The sequence below is a fragment of the Lathamus discolor genome, chromosome 3, assembly GCF_037157495.1.
Source record: "Lathamus discolor isolate bLatDis1 chromosome 3, bLatDis1.hap1, whole genome shotgun sequence".
Lineage (NCBI taxonomy): Eukaryota > Metazoa > Chordata > Aves > Psittaciformes > Psittacidae > Lathamus > Lathamus discolor.
In genome coordinates, this window is record NC_088886.1 from 152,351,889 (window position 1) to 152,369,186 (window position 17,298).

The window sequence follows — 17,298 nt, forward strand, 5'->3', positions numbered from 1 at the left end:
TGCAGGCTAAAGTGGTGGTTGCCTGAAGGTGTAGAGTCTTCTGAGCATCTATTGTCGTTTAGTGACGCCTTCAGAAGGAGCACAGAGTATGTGAATTTGTGATCTGTGTGCTCTGGGATTCCCCAGATCTGTGTTTTCAGCTTTCCTCTGTGAGGCCAGGAAAGTACCTGTTCTGTAGGGAGCTGGAGAGTTGTGTTCAATTCATGTCCACAAGCTAAGCTTTAGGAGCTTGCTCTCTTGAAATATGGCTGAGAATTGGCCCAGGTTTTTTCCTTTTATAATGTTCCGGCCTCCCCTCTTAGCATCACTGCACTAATTCTGTAGTTAATGTGAGCAAGGCAGCCGGGAGTGTCTCTGAGTCTTCTCTTTCATCAAGGCATTTGCTCATTAAGAATCTTGGTAACCTCAGTGGTAGCATTATCAGCTACTTTAAATGTTGTGGATTTGCAGGCTCTTCTGGTTCGGTTTAGACTCTGGCGTAAGACAGTCACGTTTTGCAGGTATGTTGTGCAGGAAGCTGACAGCGTTTGCTCAGTTGGATGCTTGTGGCAGCCCTGGTAACTGGCTGCTCAGAACAGGCTCTAGGCCACCAAAATCTTTGGAAGGTGTGGGAAGTATGTGTCTGGTTTTACAAAAGACTCGGTTATTTTTCCGTGGTTAAAAATAAGCTGTGGTTGGAAGCTAAATGTCCCTGAAGCCAGGGAATACTGCCTGAGGATGAGAGGTGGTGGAATCAGCGCCCCTGCTGCAAGTGTTCACACACCGTGTAGCCGAGAGCCTGGGCAGTGCTGGGGAATGGCTGGACTTGGTGATCTTAAAGGTCTTTTCCAACCTACTTGATTCTATGATTCTCTGATAACATATCTATGAGAAGAGTTATCCAACCTGCTGGGCATCACGTTTAGGGAAGGAGAGCAAACAAGCCATTGTTTGGCTAAAAATCACCTAAATATCACACAGGCGTGGTTAAGAGAAGACAGTTCTCTCTCAGGAGTGTCTTTGCTGGGGAGGTTGTTCTCTCTTGCCCATGCAGTGAATGGTGGCCCTGTCAGAGCTCTTGGCTGCTGACTCCTGGCTCTGGGGCGAGCTGCACTTGCCCACATGATCACTGCATGGAGTGAAAGGCACAAGGCGGTCGGTGTGTTCTGGAACAGCTCGGCACCGCAAACACTGGTCTGAGCTGGAGAAATGTGCGAGTGTTGTGCAGAGGGTGGCAGGATGGGTACTGGGGTGGGACAGATGTCCTGTGGCTCCAGGGAGGGCAGGGTTTGCTCCAGTGTCTGGTGTTCGAAGCAGAAAATGGGATTTGTGCAAAACTACTGTTTGTAGAAACAAACAAAAATCTGCTGGACTCCAGATAAGCCTTGCAAGCCAGTGTGTCGTGTCATGGGGAAGGGAAGGCTCCTGAAGGGCAGACCTTAGAGCAGCTCCAGTGCCTAAAGGAAACCTGGAGAGGGGCTTGGGACAAGGGCCTGCAGGGACAGGCCAAGGGGAATGGCTTGAACCTGCCCGAGGGGAGGCTGAGCTGAGCTCTTAGGCAGAAGCTCTTCCCTGTGAGGGTGCTGAGGCGCTGGCACAGGGTGCCCAGAGAAGCTGTGGCTGCCCCATCCCTGGCAGTGCTCAAGGCCAGGTTGGACACAGGGGCTTGGAGCAAGCTGCTCCAGTGGGAGGGGTCCCTGCCCGGGGCAGGGGTTGGAGCTGGAGGAGCTTTAAGGTCCCTTCCAACCCACACCAGGCTGGGGTTCTGTGAAATCAGAGAACGGAGGAAAGCTGCCTTACAGGGACACAGGATTCAGCGAACTCCTGGTGCTGGGGGTTGCACCTCATTGTTTGTACTGAGTAGTTACTGGTAACTTGGGCCTTCACTGTTTTAGTTTAGACTCCCATCGTCTTTCCAGTAGAAACTCTTAATCGAAAACACACCTTGGAAGCAAGGAGGGAAAGTGGCTGTTCTGAGGAGAGAGAAAACGGATTGTGCGAATGGTGGTTTGGAGCGTTGTGTGTGATGGGAACAGTCTGGTGCTCGACAGGAAACTGGAGGATTTTATGAACTCGATTTATGCAAATAGAGCATTCACAGAACATGCAAATGGGTGTCTTGCTCGCCCCAGGTGTGTGCAGTGCCTCTATCCAGGCTCACAGCCTTAATGTCAGCTTGCGGGACAAAAATACAGGGGAACAAGAAATTTCAAGAGCAACCGAAGAGCTGTTTGCAAGGGCCGTAGGGCCCACGGGAAGGACTTTTCCTGGTTTATTTACTGACAGGGTTTCTCCCTCTCACCCCTTCCTTCCCCATCCCTTGTACTCCGCTGCATCGTGCCTGGGGTTTGGGGTGGGAGGAGCTCTTCAGACTCTTGGCTAACTTTAGCAACAACCCTTTTGTGTAGCATTCCTGGCAGACGGTCACTTTAGATGAAAATGTGGAGGCAGAGGGTGATTTCATCACTCCCCCCCCCAGTGCAGTTTTCCATGCTGCTTAATGTGTTTGAGAGTGTTTAGAGCCTCTGTTTGTAGCAATACAGAAGTTAAAAGTTTACCTAAAAGCTAAAGGTCATCTTGGTGTTGCTGCATGGAAACAGTGTGTTATTAGCCTCCTTAAAGAAGGGAGAAGAAAAACAAACCAAACCCCAGCCACTCAAAGGCCGTTGTTTAGTTATTTTAGTGGGCTTAAACCTGTTTAACTAGAAGGGGTGATGAACACCCTGCGCAGACCCAGCAAGCCTTGGGACTTGAGATCTTTGGCCTTTCTCAGGTGGGACCTTCACCTCAGGTCGGGTTGTCAGGGTTTGTGTATGTCTGATGTACACTGCACCCGCACCCAGCAGTGAGGGCCATGCAGGAGAGCCCTTCATGCTGGGCTCAGGCACCCCTCAGCATAGGCATTATCATCCGTTCTGTCCCATGTCCAAAGAGACAAGGACCTGAGGAATGGGCAGGGGCCAGCTTCAGGGATTCACCAGTTTTGTATTTGTGCTTGCCTGTGTTGGAGCATCCTGCTCAGTTACCTGTATCCCAAGCCAAGCTCCAGTCGGGGCTTCCTGTGCACTGTTTTTTTGTTCAGAAATTGAGAATAACGCCCAACTTTGTAAATATGTTGTGCTGCTGTAGATGCAGATTCAGTGTTTGTGAGATCTTTAACCTCTGGCAACTGTGAGTTTTCTACTCTGAAGTATTCATTACTCATTATTGTGTACTATTTGTTCTTTCATAACCGTAGAAAACTAGTAAAAGGCAATGAAGCAGAGCCTCTCAGTTGGAGGGTATTTATTATATGAGAGGATGTAACTAATTTTCAGGCATGTTTTTGTGGTTTAACCTGCAAGGAAAGCCACAAAAGCCTCTCACTGCTGCTAAGCCAGGGCTGCTTCCTCATTAAAAAATGGTGTATAACTTTATTCTTTAATACCTGCTGTGATCAAGCTCTGAAGGATTTGAATGCAAACAACCCGTGTCCTGCATCTCGCTGCAGCGCCTGGAGTCTTTTCTCTAAGTTGCTGTGAGTGTTTCCTCCAGGCAGGACTCCCAGTTCAAGGCCCCCTGTTACTCATCAGTCAGAGATGTGGGAGAGCTTCTGCCTCGATCTTGTTTGAAACCATTTGTTTTATTTTGTCTTATCAGTCATTAGTTCTATTAGCTGCGAAAGGAGAGAGCTTACTGAAGCAAGCTGCAAACTGTAGCAGTTTGAGTGAGCAGCACAACCTGCCAGCACAGTTTTGCTGTGTTTGCAGTAGGCAGCTCCTGGATGTTGTTGCTTTGAAACAGTAAGAGTTGGGTATGTTTGCTCTGCAAGATTAAATAGTTGCAAGTGTTTCCTAATTATGGCAATTTCATAGAGCTGTCCAAGAAGATAAGATCAGAACTTGGAAGCCAAAACTGATTGGGAGCAATAAAGCACACAGAGAGTTTGGACTGCATGTTATTAGGGACCACAAATGAACTCTGTTACAAGTTCAACTTCGCAGGCTGTGTTTGGTTAATATTTATCTCCAAGATAGTGAAGAAAATGATCCAACAGGTTGAACTTCATAAAGATGCTTGATTTTTAGTTGATCACCTATGGACGCTTGGGTGCCCGTCCCACTGCTGTGGCTCGTCAGAGTTTAACACCTTTGAACATAGAGGAGCTGGTCTTGGACTTTGGTTTCCACAGCTTAGTGCAGCTCTTAGCTTTCTGTTCAACAGTTCTTGCTGGAAAGTAAAGTAGACTTTTAGACCTTTCTGGAAATTCCCCTGAATGTTGGTAGTTGTAGCCAAAACCTGCTTCTTGTGTGTTCGGAACCACTTCAGATGTGTCCTGTTCAGGGCCTGTCTGGTGTTGGACAGGATACACAAGAAAAACTTCTGCAGCAAAGCTTTATCTTAAGTGTGAATCTGTAAAATCAGCTGGTATTATTATAAGCTTTCAGAGTTACATCAAGTATCAAAGGCAAAGAATGCTCATGTCCCAGCCAGGTGGAATTTACTGCATTCTCGGTATGGATTTTTAGCCATCTGTTCTGTAGTCCGTGTCCATGTCCTCCCCCCCAGCCACTGGGACTTGCCATTGGGTCCTGCTCCAGCCCATTCCCAGTTCTTGCTGGTGACAGCCTGGTTTTAAAGCAGGAAAGCCGTATATCGCAGCTAGACACTGGCACTATTGAGCTGACTCAAGCGCACAAAGATCCACGAGGGCGGATGTGGGAGAAATATTTACTTTTTTCCTTTATATAGTAACGCTTTTGGTGGCTGAGCTCAGAATGCTTCACCGAGCAGGTCGGTGTCGAGATTTGTTTCGATGATGGGGAAGCTCAAGTACAGAAGAGGAAGTGACTTGTCTGAAGTCACTTGGGAACCAGCAGCCGTTTTCTCCTCTCTGCGAGTCTGACCTGCCTTAGGTTAGACATGCTGTGACGTGCTGCCTTCCCTGTGGGATCTGCGTGCTCCTGCTGGCTCTGGTGGTCATGAACAGCTGCCCCTTGTGTGCTGGGGCCCTGGCTCTGGTCTCTGCCTAAGAGACTTGTCCAAAGGAGTCCCCAGGACAGGATGAGCCACCAGCCAGTGGTAGGACCAGGGTGTTGACTGCCCCTTTTGTGCTGGATGGGCACATGGGACGCGTGCTCTGAGGAGCCCCCCCAGCCAGGACAGGCACTGTCACCCGCTGCTTGAGGGCTGTGGGGCACTTGCTGTCAGAAGGAGGTGCCTGGGAAGAGCAGGGTGGATCACGCTTTGCCTTGCGCTCCATGGCAAGCTGCTGCATTTCAGGTTTTGCTAATCTTGAATTCATTGCCTTTGAGCTTGATTTTGTAATGAGAGAATCAGTGTGGTCAGGGTGAGGAATTGTGCGCTCTGTCCTCAGATCAAATGACAATTTCTCTCTACTCTGGCTTAAAAGAAGCATTTTAAGAGACCTTTTTACAGTAATTTTGGTCACTATTGATTTGCATGATTAAAAGCACTACTGCAAAGGTTTACTGCATCTGTTCCTTGTCAGAGCTGCAGGGTACCAGCAGCAAAGAAACGAGCACAGAAGCAGGGCTATCCCTGTTATTTTTACAGTTACTCTGCATCATGTGTGCTGAGGTTACTGCTCTCTCAGTAACCATGCCCCTCTCCTGCACGTGTCTGCTGCCATCCCCAGCACAAGAGGGGGGAACAGGATGTTGTGCCCCCTCCATAGCGAGCCCTGTCCCTGCAGCTCCAAAGCCTGCAGAGAGAAGAGTTCATTCATTATTCTGCCTGAAGCAGCTCATGGAAACCAGGCTGTTCCTTCTGGGAATGGCCACAGGGTCAGCGTGGCCCATGTGGTGGTGGGGAGAGCCAAGTGCCACCCAGTCACAGCTAACACCAACTTGTACAGCAGCTTTTTAATGTGTTCCTACCCCGTGTGGTACCCGGTTATTCTGGACTTTAATTTACCCTTTTGAGTTACCCTTTTTAAAAATGCAAATAGTTCTGAGGCTTGTGTCCATTCATTCACAAGATGATGGTAAGACATGAAATACAAGTTGTAGGTCTCTATCAACAGGGAGACCTTTTTAGATGTGTTGTTTGCAATGCTCAGTGTAGGTAACGCAGAAAAAAGTTATTAGGACAGAATACCGCTGAATACGTGTTTAAAGCAGCAGCAAACTTGTAAATACTGTCTGTTTGATTTGATGCCTGACCAAAAAAGCGTATGTTGTGGGGTTTTAGTATGGTAATTGCATCCTGGTGCTGAGTATTTAGTATTTAAGATGCTTGCATTATGCAGGACTAACACTTGAAATAGTGTGATGGATTTATATGCCTCCTGCATTAGATACACGTGTATATATACTGTAGTGTGTGTGTGATTTACCTAGATGTTTCTGTAAATACGGTACTCCATGAATGAACCCATCTGATGTGACAGCTAATGAGCATTCTGCCATGAGCTAATGCCAGATACTTCCTAAAAGTGAAAAAAATCCAACACTTAGTGAATGAATTCAGGTGTTTTGAACTCAGTTGGAACTCAGTTCCAGCTCCCAGACAGGCAAATGTTTTGATCATCTCCATGGTGTTAGGTCCTCTCTGAGGTAAGCTGGAAGAGTTTGTTTTAAATGCCAGGGAACTAATTCATAGCTTAAAAAAGAAAATACAAGCTAAAAATACTAGATACAATTACTGCGCATTAGGAGTCTTTCATGTGCATAACAAATGATGCTTCTCTAATTGCTGATGACTGTTCTGCTGTTACTGCTCAGGTAACAGCCGATAGTCCTCAGAAATACCATGTCTGGATTTGTCACTTGCGTGATCATAGCTGTGGATACAACTCGGTTAATACTCGTTCATCCGTCTGTTCCAGGTTGTACATGCACACAAGCCCCACTTCATGGCTCTGCACTGTCAAGAATTTGGAGGAAAAAACTATGAAGCTTCCATGTCTCATGTGGACAAGTTTGTGAAGTAAGTGTGGAGGGTTGATCCTGGACGGTGCCCCCAAAGCTGCTCTGTCACTGCCTTCCTCAGCTGGGCAAGGGAGAGAACACAATGAAAGGCTCGTGGGTCGAGATCAGGACAGGGAGCTCATTCAGCAGTTGCCATCACTGGTGAAACAGACTCGACTTGGGGAAATCAGTTTAATTTACTGGCAATCAAATCAGGGTAGGATAATGAGAAATAAACCCAAATCTTAAAACGCCTCCCCCCACAGCTCCTTCCTCCTCTGGCGAGGCCTCCTCACACTCCTCCCCTGCCATGCCACCGGGGCACAGCCTGCCCTCCATGATCTGCACCCTGTGCTGCAGGGGCACCTCTGCTCTGGCTCCTGGAGCACCTCCTGCCTCCTGCCCCACTGACCGTGGGGTCTGCAGAGCTGTTCCTCTCACTTTTTCTCACTCCTCTCTCCACTGCGGTTGCTGTTGTGCAGCAGCTTTCCCCCTTCCATAGATACATTATTCCAGAGGCACTCCCACCATTGCTGATGGGCTCAGCCTTGCATGGTGACAGGTCCATCATGGAGCTGGCTGGCATTGGCTCCATTGGATGCAGGGGAAGTTTCTAGCAGCTTGTCACAGAAGCCACCCCTGTAACTCCTCTCACTGCTACCAAAACCTTGTCGCACAAACCCAATACAGTAAGTAACTGGCAAGCAGCAGTATGTAATGTGTATATAATCCTAAGTCATTAGACATGTAAATTTGTAAAAGGGTTTAAGTCTTTTTCAACTCCTGTGTGTTATATGACCTTCAAGAAGGAAGTGACTATCCAAGTGTTCCTGCTTTATGTTTGTTAAGAAATCAGAAAAAGTAATAAAAGGCTTCCCTGGCCATGTCCTGGCAAGATAATTGTGCAAGATACAGAGCATGTATCTGGCTTGGTATCATCTCTGAGATGAGGCTTATTATCATAGAATCAGAGGATGGTTTGTATTAGAGCTCATCCAGCTCCAACCCCTGCCACGGGCAGGGACCCCTTCCACTGGAGCAGCTTGCTCCAAGCCCCTGTGTCCAACCTGGCCTTGAGCACTGCCAGGGATGGGGCAGCCACAGCTGCTGATCCTGTGTTGAGCAGTTCCATGCGTGAGAGCACCGAGGCTCCGCCGCCAGGCTGCGTGTTGTGAGCCCAGCGCCTGCCGGCGGGGGCACGTCCTGGCGACGGCGGGGCTCGGGTCGGGGCAGGCGGGGCGGTGCGGTGCAGGCGGTGCGGAGCACAGCTCCTGCGCACGCCGCAGCCGGGCAGGGTGCGGCGCTCAGAGCTGTAGCTCGGCCGCTCAGGCTGAAGCACGCTTAAATCGAAGAGGTCGTTTCTGTGCGTGGGGCAGCCAGGAGGCGCGGATGTGCTGAATTGCCGGTTCTCAGCGGAGCCCGTCCTGCGCGAGGGGCTTCTGGTGACTGGAGTAACCTCCGTAAAGCGGCCCCGGCTGCCGCAGCACGCCCGGGGCAGCGCCGGACCGGACCCGGGGCTCGCCCGGGGCAGAGCCGGACCGGAGCCGGGGCTCGCCCGTGGCAGCGCTCGGCCCGGCCCGCTCGGCGCTCGACGGGCGCCGGAGCTGGAGGGAGCGGCGGTGCGGCAGCGCCCCCTGCTGGCAGCGGCGCGCCCTGCCGAGGACGGGCCTTGTGCCGGGCTGTGCGGGTCCCGCCGGCCCCGGGGCCGGCGGTGGCGGTCTGGGGCGCGGGCCGCGGCCTCTGGCGTGACCCGCACGGGTCTGCGGAGCGCTGCGGCCCTCGGCTGCGTCCCCGCGCACTGCGGAGCGCCGTGGCTCCCGCTGCAGCGGCAGCCGGGGCGGGCAGCCCGGCGCCGGCGGGGTGGGCGCTGCACCGCGGGGAGCTGCGGTCCCGCAAGTCCCTGCGGCGCTGAGGCGAAGGCCCGTGGTTCCTGCGGGGGCACTGGGCGCCGTACCGGAGGGACAACGTGCTGACGCAGTGTGGAGTCCCTTTATACTTTGAAACTCTTCTTTCTCTTCTAGAGAACTGCTATCGAGTGATGCGATGAAGGACTACAACCGAGCTCGGGTTTACCTGGATGAGAACTACAAGTCACAGGAACATTTTACGGTAAATTTCATTTCACAACTTCAGTTCAACAACTGGTGAATTTCTTCTGCTAATCTGTTTGGGGCCGTGCGTTGTCGGGGGGGAGCTGTTCCAGGCACAGTGGGGATTGTGTCTTTGCTGCGGCTGTTTGCTTTGCAGGATGTGTAAAAGGCTGGTTTCACAGCTGTGCATCCATTTTAAAATGAGCATCACAGCACACAGGAAGTCTTTCCTTTTGTTTAAAGCTATTGTTTAGGGTTTCTTTCTCCTCCAACAACTAACTTCTTGGTGGGTCAGAACCACCTTCCATTCAAGACAGCACATTGTTGACCGATGGTGTGAGAGGTGCTGGCTCTGGAGCATGGGGAGCGGGTGACAGGGCTTGGAGAGCTCTCAAGACTTGTGTTACCAGCCTCTAGAGCTGTTCCACAGCCTCTGTGATGCAAAGAACCAGAGCTCAGGGCTCTGCTGCTGTGCGAGTGATGCGTGGGGAAATGTGAAAGCGCGTGTGTGGAGCTGCCTGGTGTGGAGCAGAGCAGAAGTGGCTGTGCCGTCGCTGCAGGGACTGTGCAATGTGCGGACAGGTCTGCTGGTTGTTTAGGTGATGTCTGGTAGATTGTGCAGGAAAGAACGCTCTTTAGAGGTGGGTCAGTGACATGTCCCATCCTCCCAGAACAGCAGCGGCCTTCTCCCCAGGGTGCTGCTCACAGGATCCCTCTGGCCCAGGCTTCCCGGTGCCTCTGGGCTCGGCTCCCCAGCGTGAGCTGTGCTGCTGGCCTGATGCAGCGAGAGGAGCTGTCAGGGCTCTGCATGACCCGATTTGCTTTCAGCAGAGGCTCAGGCTGGGTAACTTCCAGGGGCCCCTTCTGGGCTAAACTTACCTGTGATGGTGGGACAAAGGGGTAATCATCCATGATCTTCATGTGGGAACAGTGTAGAGTGCAGTGACACCTGTAGCTAAATATCTGTAACTTAAAAATGTTAAGACACAGTACTTTATTGTATCAAGTTATTTAACATGAGGCTCGTTTGGTTTTGATGCCACTATGGTGGATAAAAAGATTCTTTTAAGATGTTGACACCAATCTTAGACATAGAGCATGTGCTGTTAGTCTCCACTTTACAAAGTTCCTGGTTCAAGCAATAGTGTGGTTTCTTGTTTCACATACTGGCATTATTTTCTAGGCACCGTGTTTTCTTGCAGTATTCCCCAACCACCTTTGTAATTCTCCTTTTCATGTCATAACCGTTACTTTGCATACCTTCTTCTCCTCATCCTGTATTTAGTAAGGCGAGGCTTTCCTGGTTTGTGAAGGTGTCTGTCATAGCCCCACATGTAGGGCTGTTTGTAAGTAGCGCTTCCTGTACCAGTAAAGCTGCTGATAGAATCAACAACAAAGTTACTGGGAAATAAGGATGAACGTGGTACCACTGTGCTGGTAAGATGTGTGCAGCAGAGAGGGGGCTCCCTGTCTGGGAAGGAGCAGACAGAAGGATTTAGAGGTGGTGGTGAGCAGACGAGAAATGAGCTGCCATTGCAGTGCTGGGGCTCAAGATGGAAAGTGATCCTTGCAAGCGTAGCTGGTGGGAAAGGACTGTGAGGGAGATGGTGACTTTGTCCCCATGTACAGCCACAGTGAAGGCAGTATGGGTGTTCTGGCGTCCAGTCCTTGCCTCAGAGCTTGTAAGAGCATAATGAAAAGATGGGGGTGACTTGCAGAATGTTTCTGGGTTTCTTCTGTTTAGAGCTGAATCTGTTCAGTGCGGAAAAGGGAAAAACCAGAAGATGAGCGATGATTTAAATGCTGTGTGCTAGAGGAATATTTTTTACCTTCCTGTGTTAAACTTGTAGTAGTCATGGCTTGGAGCTAAGGCAGGAAAACCTAGAAAGGAGAGGATGCATGTTCAAGCTGAGTCTTTCAAGCTTTTAACTTCTTACAGTCTACTTGTTGGCACTTAATGCTGGCCGTCTTCAAACAGAGTTCTGAGACTCCTGTTGTGCCTCAGACATTCATAGAAAGGGTTTCTTACACGTGATTTGTACTGGCAGCTCTCCAGCTCCTCTGTCCAGTCTCTGTGTGTATGAGGCCGTGGTGGGTGACTGTCTGAGCAGGGATTTCACCACGCTCCTGTGGCCATTTAGGGTAAAGTTTCAGTCTTATCTCCAGCGAGGTTTGGCTCGCAGGATGTTATGCATCTCCCTGTTTTCTCATTAGTTCTGTTTGATTGCAAAGTTCTTTAACTTCTGTGGGTTTCTTTCCATCCCTTCTAAGGCATGGAATTGGCAGCAGATGGTAGCCTGTGATAATTACCTCCCTGTCTTTGAAGTATAAACATGTATCACATATATTGCTGCATAATGCTAATTTCCTCAGAAACGGAGGAGCCCACGTAGTTGCAGTTTGGCCAATGTTCACCCCTGCTGCTCTTATACCCCCTTTTCTGGCAGTTTTGGCAGCACTTCCCCAGTAAAGCTTTCCTTGGCTTGGCTCCTGCAAAGCTACATCAGGCTTCGCTGCCCCTAGTTCCTCAGCTTGGCTGTGTTAGGACTGACAGTAGCCTGTCCCTTCAGCATGCAGCATTTCTGTTCCCATTCAAGGCAACCAGGGACTCAGGGGGTTCTGTTTCTCACAAGTGTTGAGATGTAAAAAACCCAACGTGTTAACGCGGTGTCTCTCATGAAGGGATTTGGTTTTAAAAACTCTAGTAATTTACTGTGTATTAAAGATCAAACCAGTTCATTTTACATCGTCCAAAACATAAATAAAGGTTAGCAGGCATTTGTCACTTATGGCTGTGTATACCAAATTTGGTGTAGCACAGACTGGTTTGGGAATTGTGTGGAGAGAGCGGCAGGTGTCGTGACCAGGGAGCAAACTGTGGATCGGTTGGGTTGGTCTCATTTTGCTGTAGGTGAGAGGATGGAGCCACGTAGGATTCATTGCGCTCAAAACTTCTCAAACAATGCACCCAAACTAAAGTGCAGCCCATGGGGTGAGGGGGACGTGTGGGATGGTGCTGGCCCTCAGGCAGCTCACAGCAGGTCTCTCTGGTCCTGGTGGGGTGCTCAGCTTGTGGCCTCCAAGGGAGGGGTTGGGAGGCAGAGGCAGGTCCAAAGGCTTTCCTCCAGGCCAGGCGTTCCCAGCAGCAGAGGCTCGGCGGTCGCACGGGGCAGCACAGAGGAGCACAGGGATGCAGCTCACCTCACACTTTAGAGCTGCACAGCTCTGTAGAATGTAAAATCCAGCTGAAGATTAATCTCTTGGCAGAAAGCTGCTACATTAGAGCTAATGCTCATCTGCCTGGGAAGATGACAGCGCCAAAGTTAAGAGCTCCCAGCAGTTATGAATGAAGCTTGTGGATGACAGCCTTTGCAGGCGTAATGACGGCTTCCCAGAAGCTTCAGATTAACTAAACGGGCAGCTTTGATGTGTTCCAGTTATGACTGGAAATAGTGATGGCAAACTGGTGTGGACAAACGGACTCGTGTGAGAGCCAGAGGCGTCCAGATACTCAAATGGCTTGGCAGTGCTTTTTAAAGTTCTGCTTCTTGTGGAGCTCTTTAAAACCATGATACAAAATGTAATCTAGAAGAGCTTAGTAAATTATAAATAATTACCTTATAAAATGTAATGTAGTAGATCTTAGTTTCTGTTGGAGAATGTATTATTAGTGAAAATGACTGAAATAGGTACAATTTTGAGAAGCTGAGAAATTGAGTACAATTGTCCTATTCATTTGTGGGTACACCCAATGGACTTCATTCTTCATCAGGCGGGTCTCTGCAGTGGTATTGACTTTTCCCAATGTCCTAGCATTTACATTCTCTGTTAATTTTGCCATACTTGGTATATTTCAGGTAAAGGGTAAATTATAAATCTTGATTTTTCTATGTGAAGAGTTACTCAGAAGTTCATCAGACCCAGCTATTTTTACCTGTTGATACTTCTCAGGTAGCCTAAGTTAATTGTGAGTGAGGTGCTTTTATTCTGGAACAAGAGCATTCATACTGAAGCTGACTAGCAGCCAGAAATAGATTGATGTTTTCATCAAATCAAGAATAATTTTTATATGAAAACATGTCAGTATAATCAGTGACATTTTTCTTGTAATTGGATCAAAGCTCATTTTGTTTGGTGCTCTGTAGTTATTGATTTTCTGGAATATTCAATTTATAGACCACAGAATGGTTTGGGTTGGAAGGGACCTTAAAGCTCCTCCAGCTCCAACCCCTGCCACGGGCAGGGACCCCTCCCACTGGAGCAGCTTGCTCCAAGCCCCTGTGTCCAACCTGGCCTTGAGCACTGCAAGGGATGGGGCAGCCACAGCCTCTCCGGACACCCTGTGCCAGTGCTGCACAGGAATTAAGGTTTTACATTGTTTTATTCTTTCCCTTTTTCTTCTCTTTGTTAAAAGAAAGCAGAAGCAACCCCTGCACAGCTTAAAACATACCTGTTGTGGTTTCAGAAGGTTGAGGGAGACTCTTCCTTGCAGTAAGTCAGATCCTGTGGGCTCCTGGCAAACCAGTGCTCATGCCACAAGTTTTTAGGGAGTGTGTTCAGAGCTGTGAGGTGGCTGCAGCACGTGGCTGGGTTGCAGAGGATCTGCACAGCAGGAGTTGCTTTGCTGCTCATAATAGATTTATTCTTTAAAGATCAAGAGATTCCTCAGTTCCCTGTCACTTGCTTAGCCCCACAAGTAACCTTGCAATGAAAAAAAGTTGGGCTCTACCTGTGATATGCTGAAGTTCCTGGTTGCTCCTCCTAGTGAGGATGTATTGCACTGGAATGAGTTCATTACAGAGCAGATTTAAGCAAGATACTCTCAAAGGTAGCGTTTCTGACATCAGGAATATGTGTTTAAGCAACAGCAGCACCATAAACTGCAGATATTACTTTGCACTGCTAATAGAAATAAACAGAAAGGGGAGAGGATGCTGCACTCATGTGGCTGCTGCCCTCTATAAAGTTCAAGCTTTGTGGGATAATTATTGAAATGAAACTTCTCTTAAACAACCACCCAGGAAATGGGCAAAGAGAGGTTATTAATGGAAGATGCAGCAGGTGACAGTCCACTTTCTAACAGGCTTTCTCCTCCCACCCCCTGCCACATCGGTGATTGGGTTACGGAGGCTGAGGTGTTTTCCCTGATTGTTTTTGCTTGGCTCCATGCACACTGAACCAATAGGTTTTAGATATAAAATGAGTCTTGAGTTAAGGAAGGTAAAGCACTGTGTGGCCTTTGCTCAAGTCATTATCCTCAATACCAGTAACCTAAGGCAGTGTGGCTGGGAGGGCTCCACTGCTGAGCAGTGGCCCCCAGAATGCGAATGGACAATGCTTATTCAAGTGTTATTTTATCTTAAAATTATATCTGCTCATTACTGGGAGAATAGTAAAGTTAATTTTTGTTAGATTAATGATACTTGAGTAATATTTTTGGTTGAGCTGAGTTCGAATAATTGGCCATTAATTGAAAAAGGAAATTGAAATGAATTTATCTTGTACATAAATCCTGTCATCGTTATTAATGGCTCTTAGAAAATATCAGCCTGTTCCCAGAAATGAATGGTGTGCCCTGATTCTCCTGAGCTTATTAGCTGCGACTGGGAGGTTTGTTAAGTAAAAGAGATGATTTAGGAAGCGCGACATAATTGAATGGAATATTGGGGGAATTCACATGCCTGATGAGCTCTGGCCCGTGTCTCCGTTAGCGGGCGTGCGGAGCTGGAGGGTGTGCAGCGTTTCCCCAGCAGGTGGAGCTGAAGCATCGGTCTGCGCGGCTGCTGCCTGGTCCGCGGGGCCACCGACCTGTGCGGCTGCACGGTGGGATGCGCCGGTGCTGTGAGCGCACGGTGGAACCGGCGCCCGCGGGTGGTGAGCTCCCACCGCAGCGCACGGCAGGGGCGAGACGAGTGCAGCTCTCCGGGCTCTGGGAAGGCAAAGGGAAGGGGCGCGGGTGCACTGGGATGCTGGTGACGGTCTTAACTTTGTAGCTGCCGGGTGGCCCTCTGCCCAGCGGGAGATTATGGAGGTTTTCTTGCCAGGCTTAGCCTTTGCTTAGTCTTAGCTTGATTTTAATTCTGCTAATTTCGGGGGCCTGTTTCTACCTTCTTCTTTCTTCTCTCCTTTCCTTTCCATGGAGTTTTTGTGTATCATTCAATCCCAGACTGGTTTGTGTTAGAAAGGACCTTAAAGCTCCTCCAGCTCCAACCCCTGCCATGGGCAGGGACCCCTTCCACTGGAGCAGCTTGCTCCAAGCCCCTGTGTCCAACCTGGCCTTGAGCACTGCCAGGGATGGGGCAGCCACAGCTTCTCTGGGCACCCTGTGCCAGTGAACTGAGTTTGTAACGATGTCCTTGAAAACTCTGCCCAGGCAGAAGCAGGACTTCACTTCTGCTCTGAGAGGGTAGCACCAGAGGTGCTGTGCCTGAGGGCTGTGTGGGGCCAGGCTTTACACAGGCTCCTGTGTTTGCAGGAGGAGCCAGGGGGGTGTCACCTGCCTGTGCAGGCTCTCCTGAAATCAACTCCTGAGGTTCCTCCAGGGAGTGATCTTCTAGAACAGACAAATCCACAGGCTCCCTTCAATGGAGCACACACAAAAACTTCTCTTTCCAGAAATGAGTCAGTTTGAACGTTTTCAATGTGCAACAACCTTTTAAACACATGCTGTTGTGTGAGTTCTTTGGGATTTGTCTCCTGGCACTTGAGCCATGGGAATGTGTGTTGCTCCATGGGCTGCCAGAGGATGCCTGGGAGGCCCTCCCGTGAGATGCGTGGTGAACCCCTGCATGGTGAGTCTCTGGAGACTCTGTTTCATGAGGGCTCTTGCTACTCCGGTGCTTTTTTACCTTTGACTTCCTGCTAATTCCACTTCCCAGGTGAGAAGGAATAAAACCAGCTGGAAAACATGTCGGTTGTCCCAAAGTTTGACCTCTTTGTTAGCTTCCACCTTTATTTAGTTAAAAAGAACGAGTTCATGAAGTGTGATGGGGGATGCAGAAGTTCATCCCACTGCTTCTGACAAAGTCATGGAAAAAACGGTTACACAAGCACTGACATTTTGTGACATGGACATGCATTTACAAACACCTGAAATCATGAGATCTCCCAGTTAGTTTCCTAGGGAACTTGGTCAGCCATTGGATACTTTCTCTTCTGGGTAGGAAATGGGATCAGGAGGGTGTTGCTGCAGCAATGCCTTCCTCTAGTGTTGACTTGTCTTTTTTCCTGTGCATTTCTGAAGCAAGGCCAGAAGCTGTCTGTGGAGTTGTTCTTGCTGTGAGGAATTTTGTGCCTTCCAGCTGTTCACTGCTGTGTAACTGCAAGGGGAGGAGTAGGTACAAAACAAATCTCACAGATGAGCAGCCCAGTAACGTAGTCCCAGCTCAATCCCTGCTGTTCACAAGTGTGCTAGTGCTGAGGAAATTGGTGATACAACAGCTTCCTTATACCTGGAATCACTGTCCTGCTTGTACCAGCTACAGATGTACAATTTGTATGGGCTTGTGTTTTCTGTGGCTGTTACCTGCAGAATTTCCTAGTGCAGTCATGCACAACTGCATGGTTATAAAAAAAGTGAGATTGTTTGTGCAGAATGGGTCTGACCTGGTTCTGCAGGAACCCCGTGATGTAAAAATCAGCTGAAACATTCGAAATTGAATCACAGGCTGAAGTTAACTGAGCACGAGGGGAAGTCGAGCGTTTCTGGGCTTGTAAACGTTAAACCCAGGCTTTTGGAGTTGCTGCTGGGAAAATGAGGCCAAGACAAATCTTTCTTTTTCTGTACTTACCTGTGTCTGTCCTTCAAGGCCGGATGTGCGGTGCTGATTGGTACCTGCAGGTGCCTTTGAGCGCGAGACCCCCTGTGCTTGTACAGCACTGAGCCTTGGCAGTTGCTGCTATTGGTGTTTCAGCTCAGGATTTGACAGCCAGAGAGAGCTGGGCTGGGTCAGCCTGGAGAAGAGAAGGCTCCTGAAGGGGAGACCTGAGAGCAGCTCCAGTGCCTAAAGGGGCTGCAGGGAACCTGGAGAGGGGCTTGGGACAAGGGCCTGTAGGGACAGGCCAAGGGGAATGGCTTGAACCTGCCCGAGGAGAGACTGAGCTGAGCTCTTAGGCAGAAGCTCTTCCCTGTGAGGGTGCTGAGGCGCTGGCACAGGGTGCCCAGAGAAGCTGTGGCTGCCCCATCCCTGGCAGTGCTCAAGGCCAGGCTGGACACAGGGGCTTGGAGCAAGCTGCTCCAGTGGGAGGTAGCATCCTGCTGAACTCTGTGTCCTGATCCTGCCAAGGAAGGGGCAGGTTTGGAGGGCAGTGCAGGGGAT

At 49.5% G+C, this 17,298-nt stretch overlaps 1 protein-coding gene across 2 annotated transcripts in view; it reads left to right on the forward strand.

Moving 5' to 3' along the window:
• The window catches only part of INPP5A (inositol polyphosphate-5-phosphatase A), a 215,545-nt gene that overhangs the window by 53,111 nt on the left and 145,136 nt on the right, over positions 1-17,298 (forward strand). For both annotated transcript variants that reach the window (XM_065672509.1, XM_065672510.1), the window contains exons 3-4: positions 6,809-6,909; positions 8,912-8,999. In XM_065672509.1, coding sequence (XP_065528581.1) covers positions 6,809-6,909; positions 8,912-8,999 — 189 coding nt within the window. The remainder of the gene's footprint in view (positions 1-6,808; positions 6,910-8,911; positions 9,000-17,298) is intronic.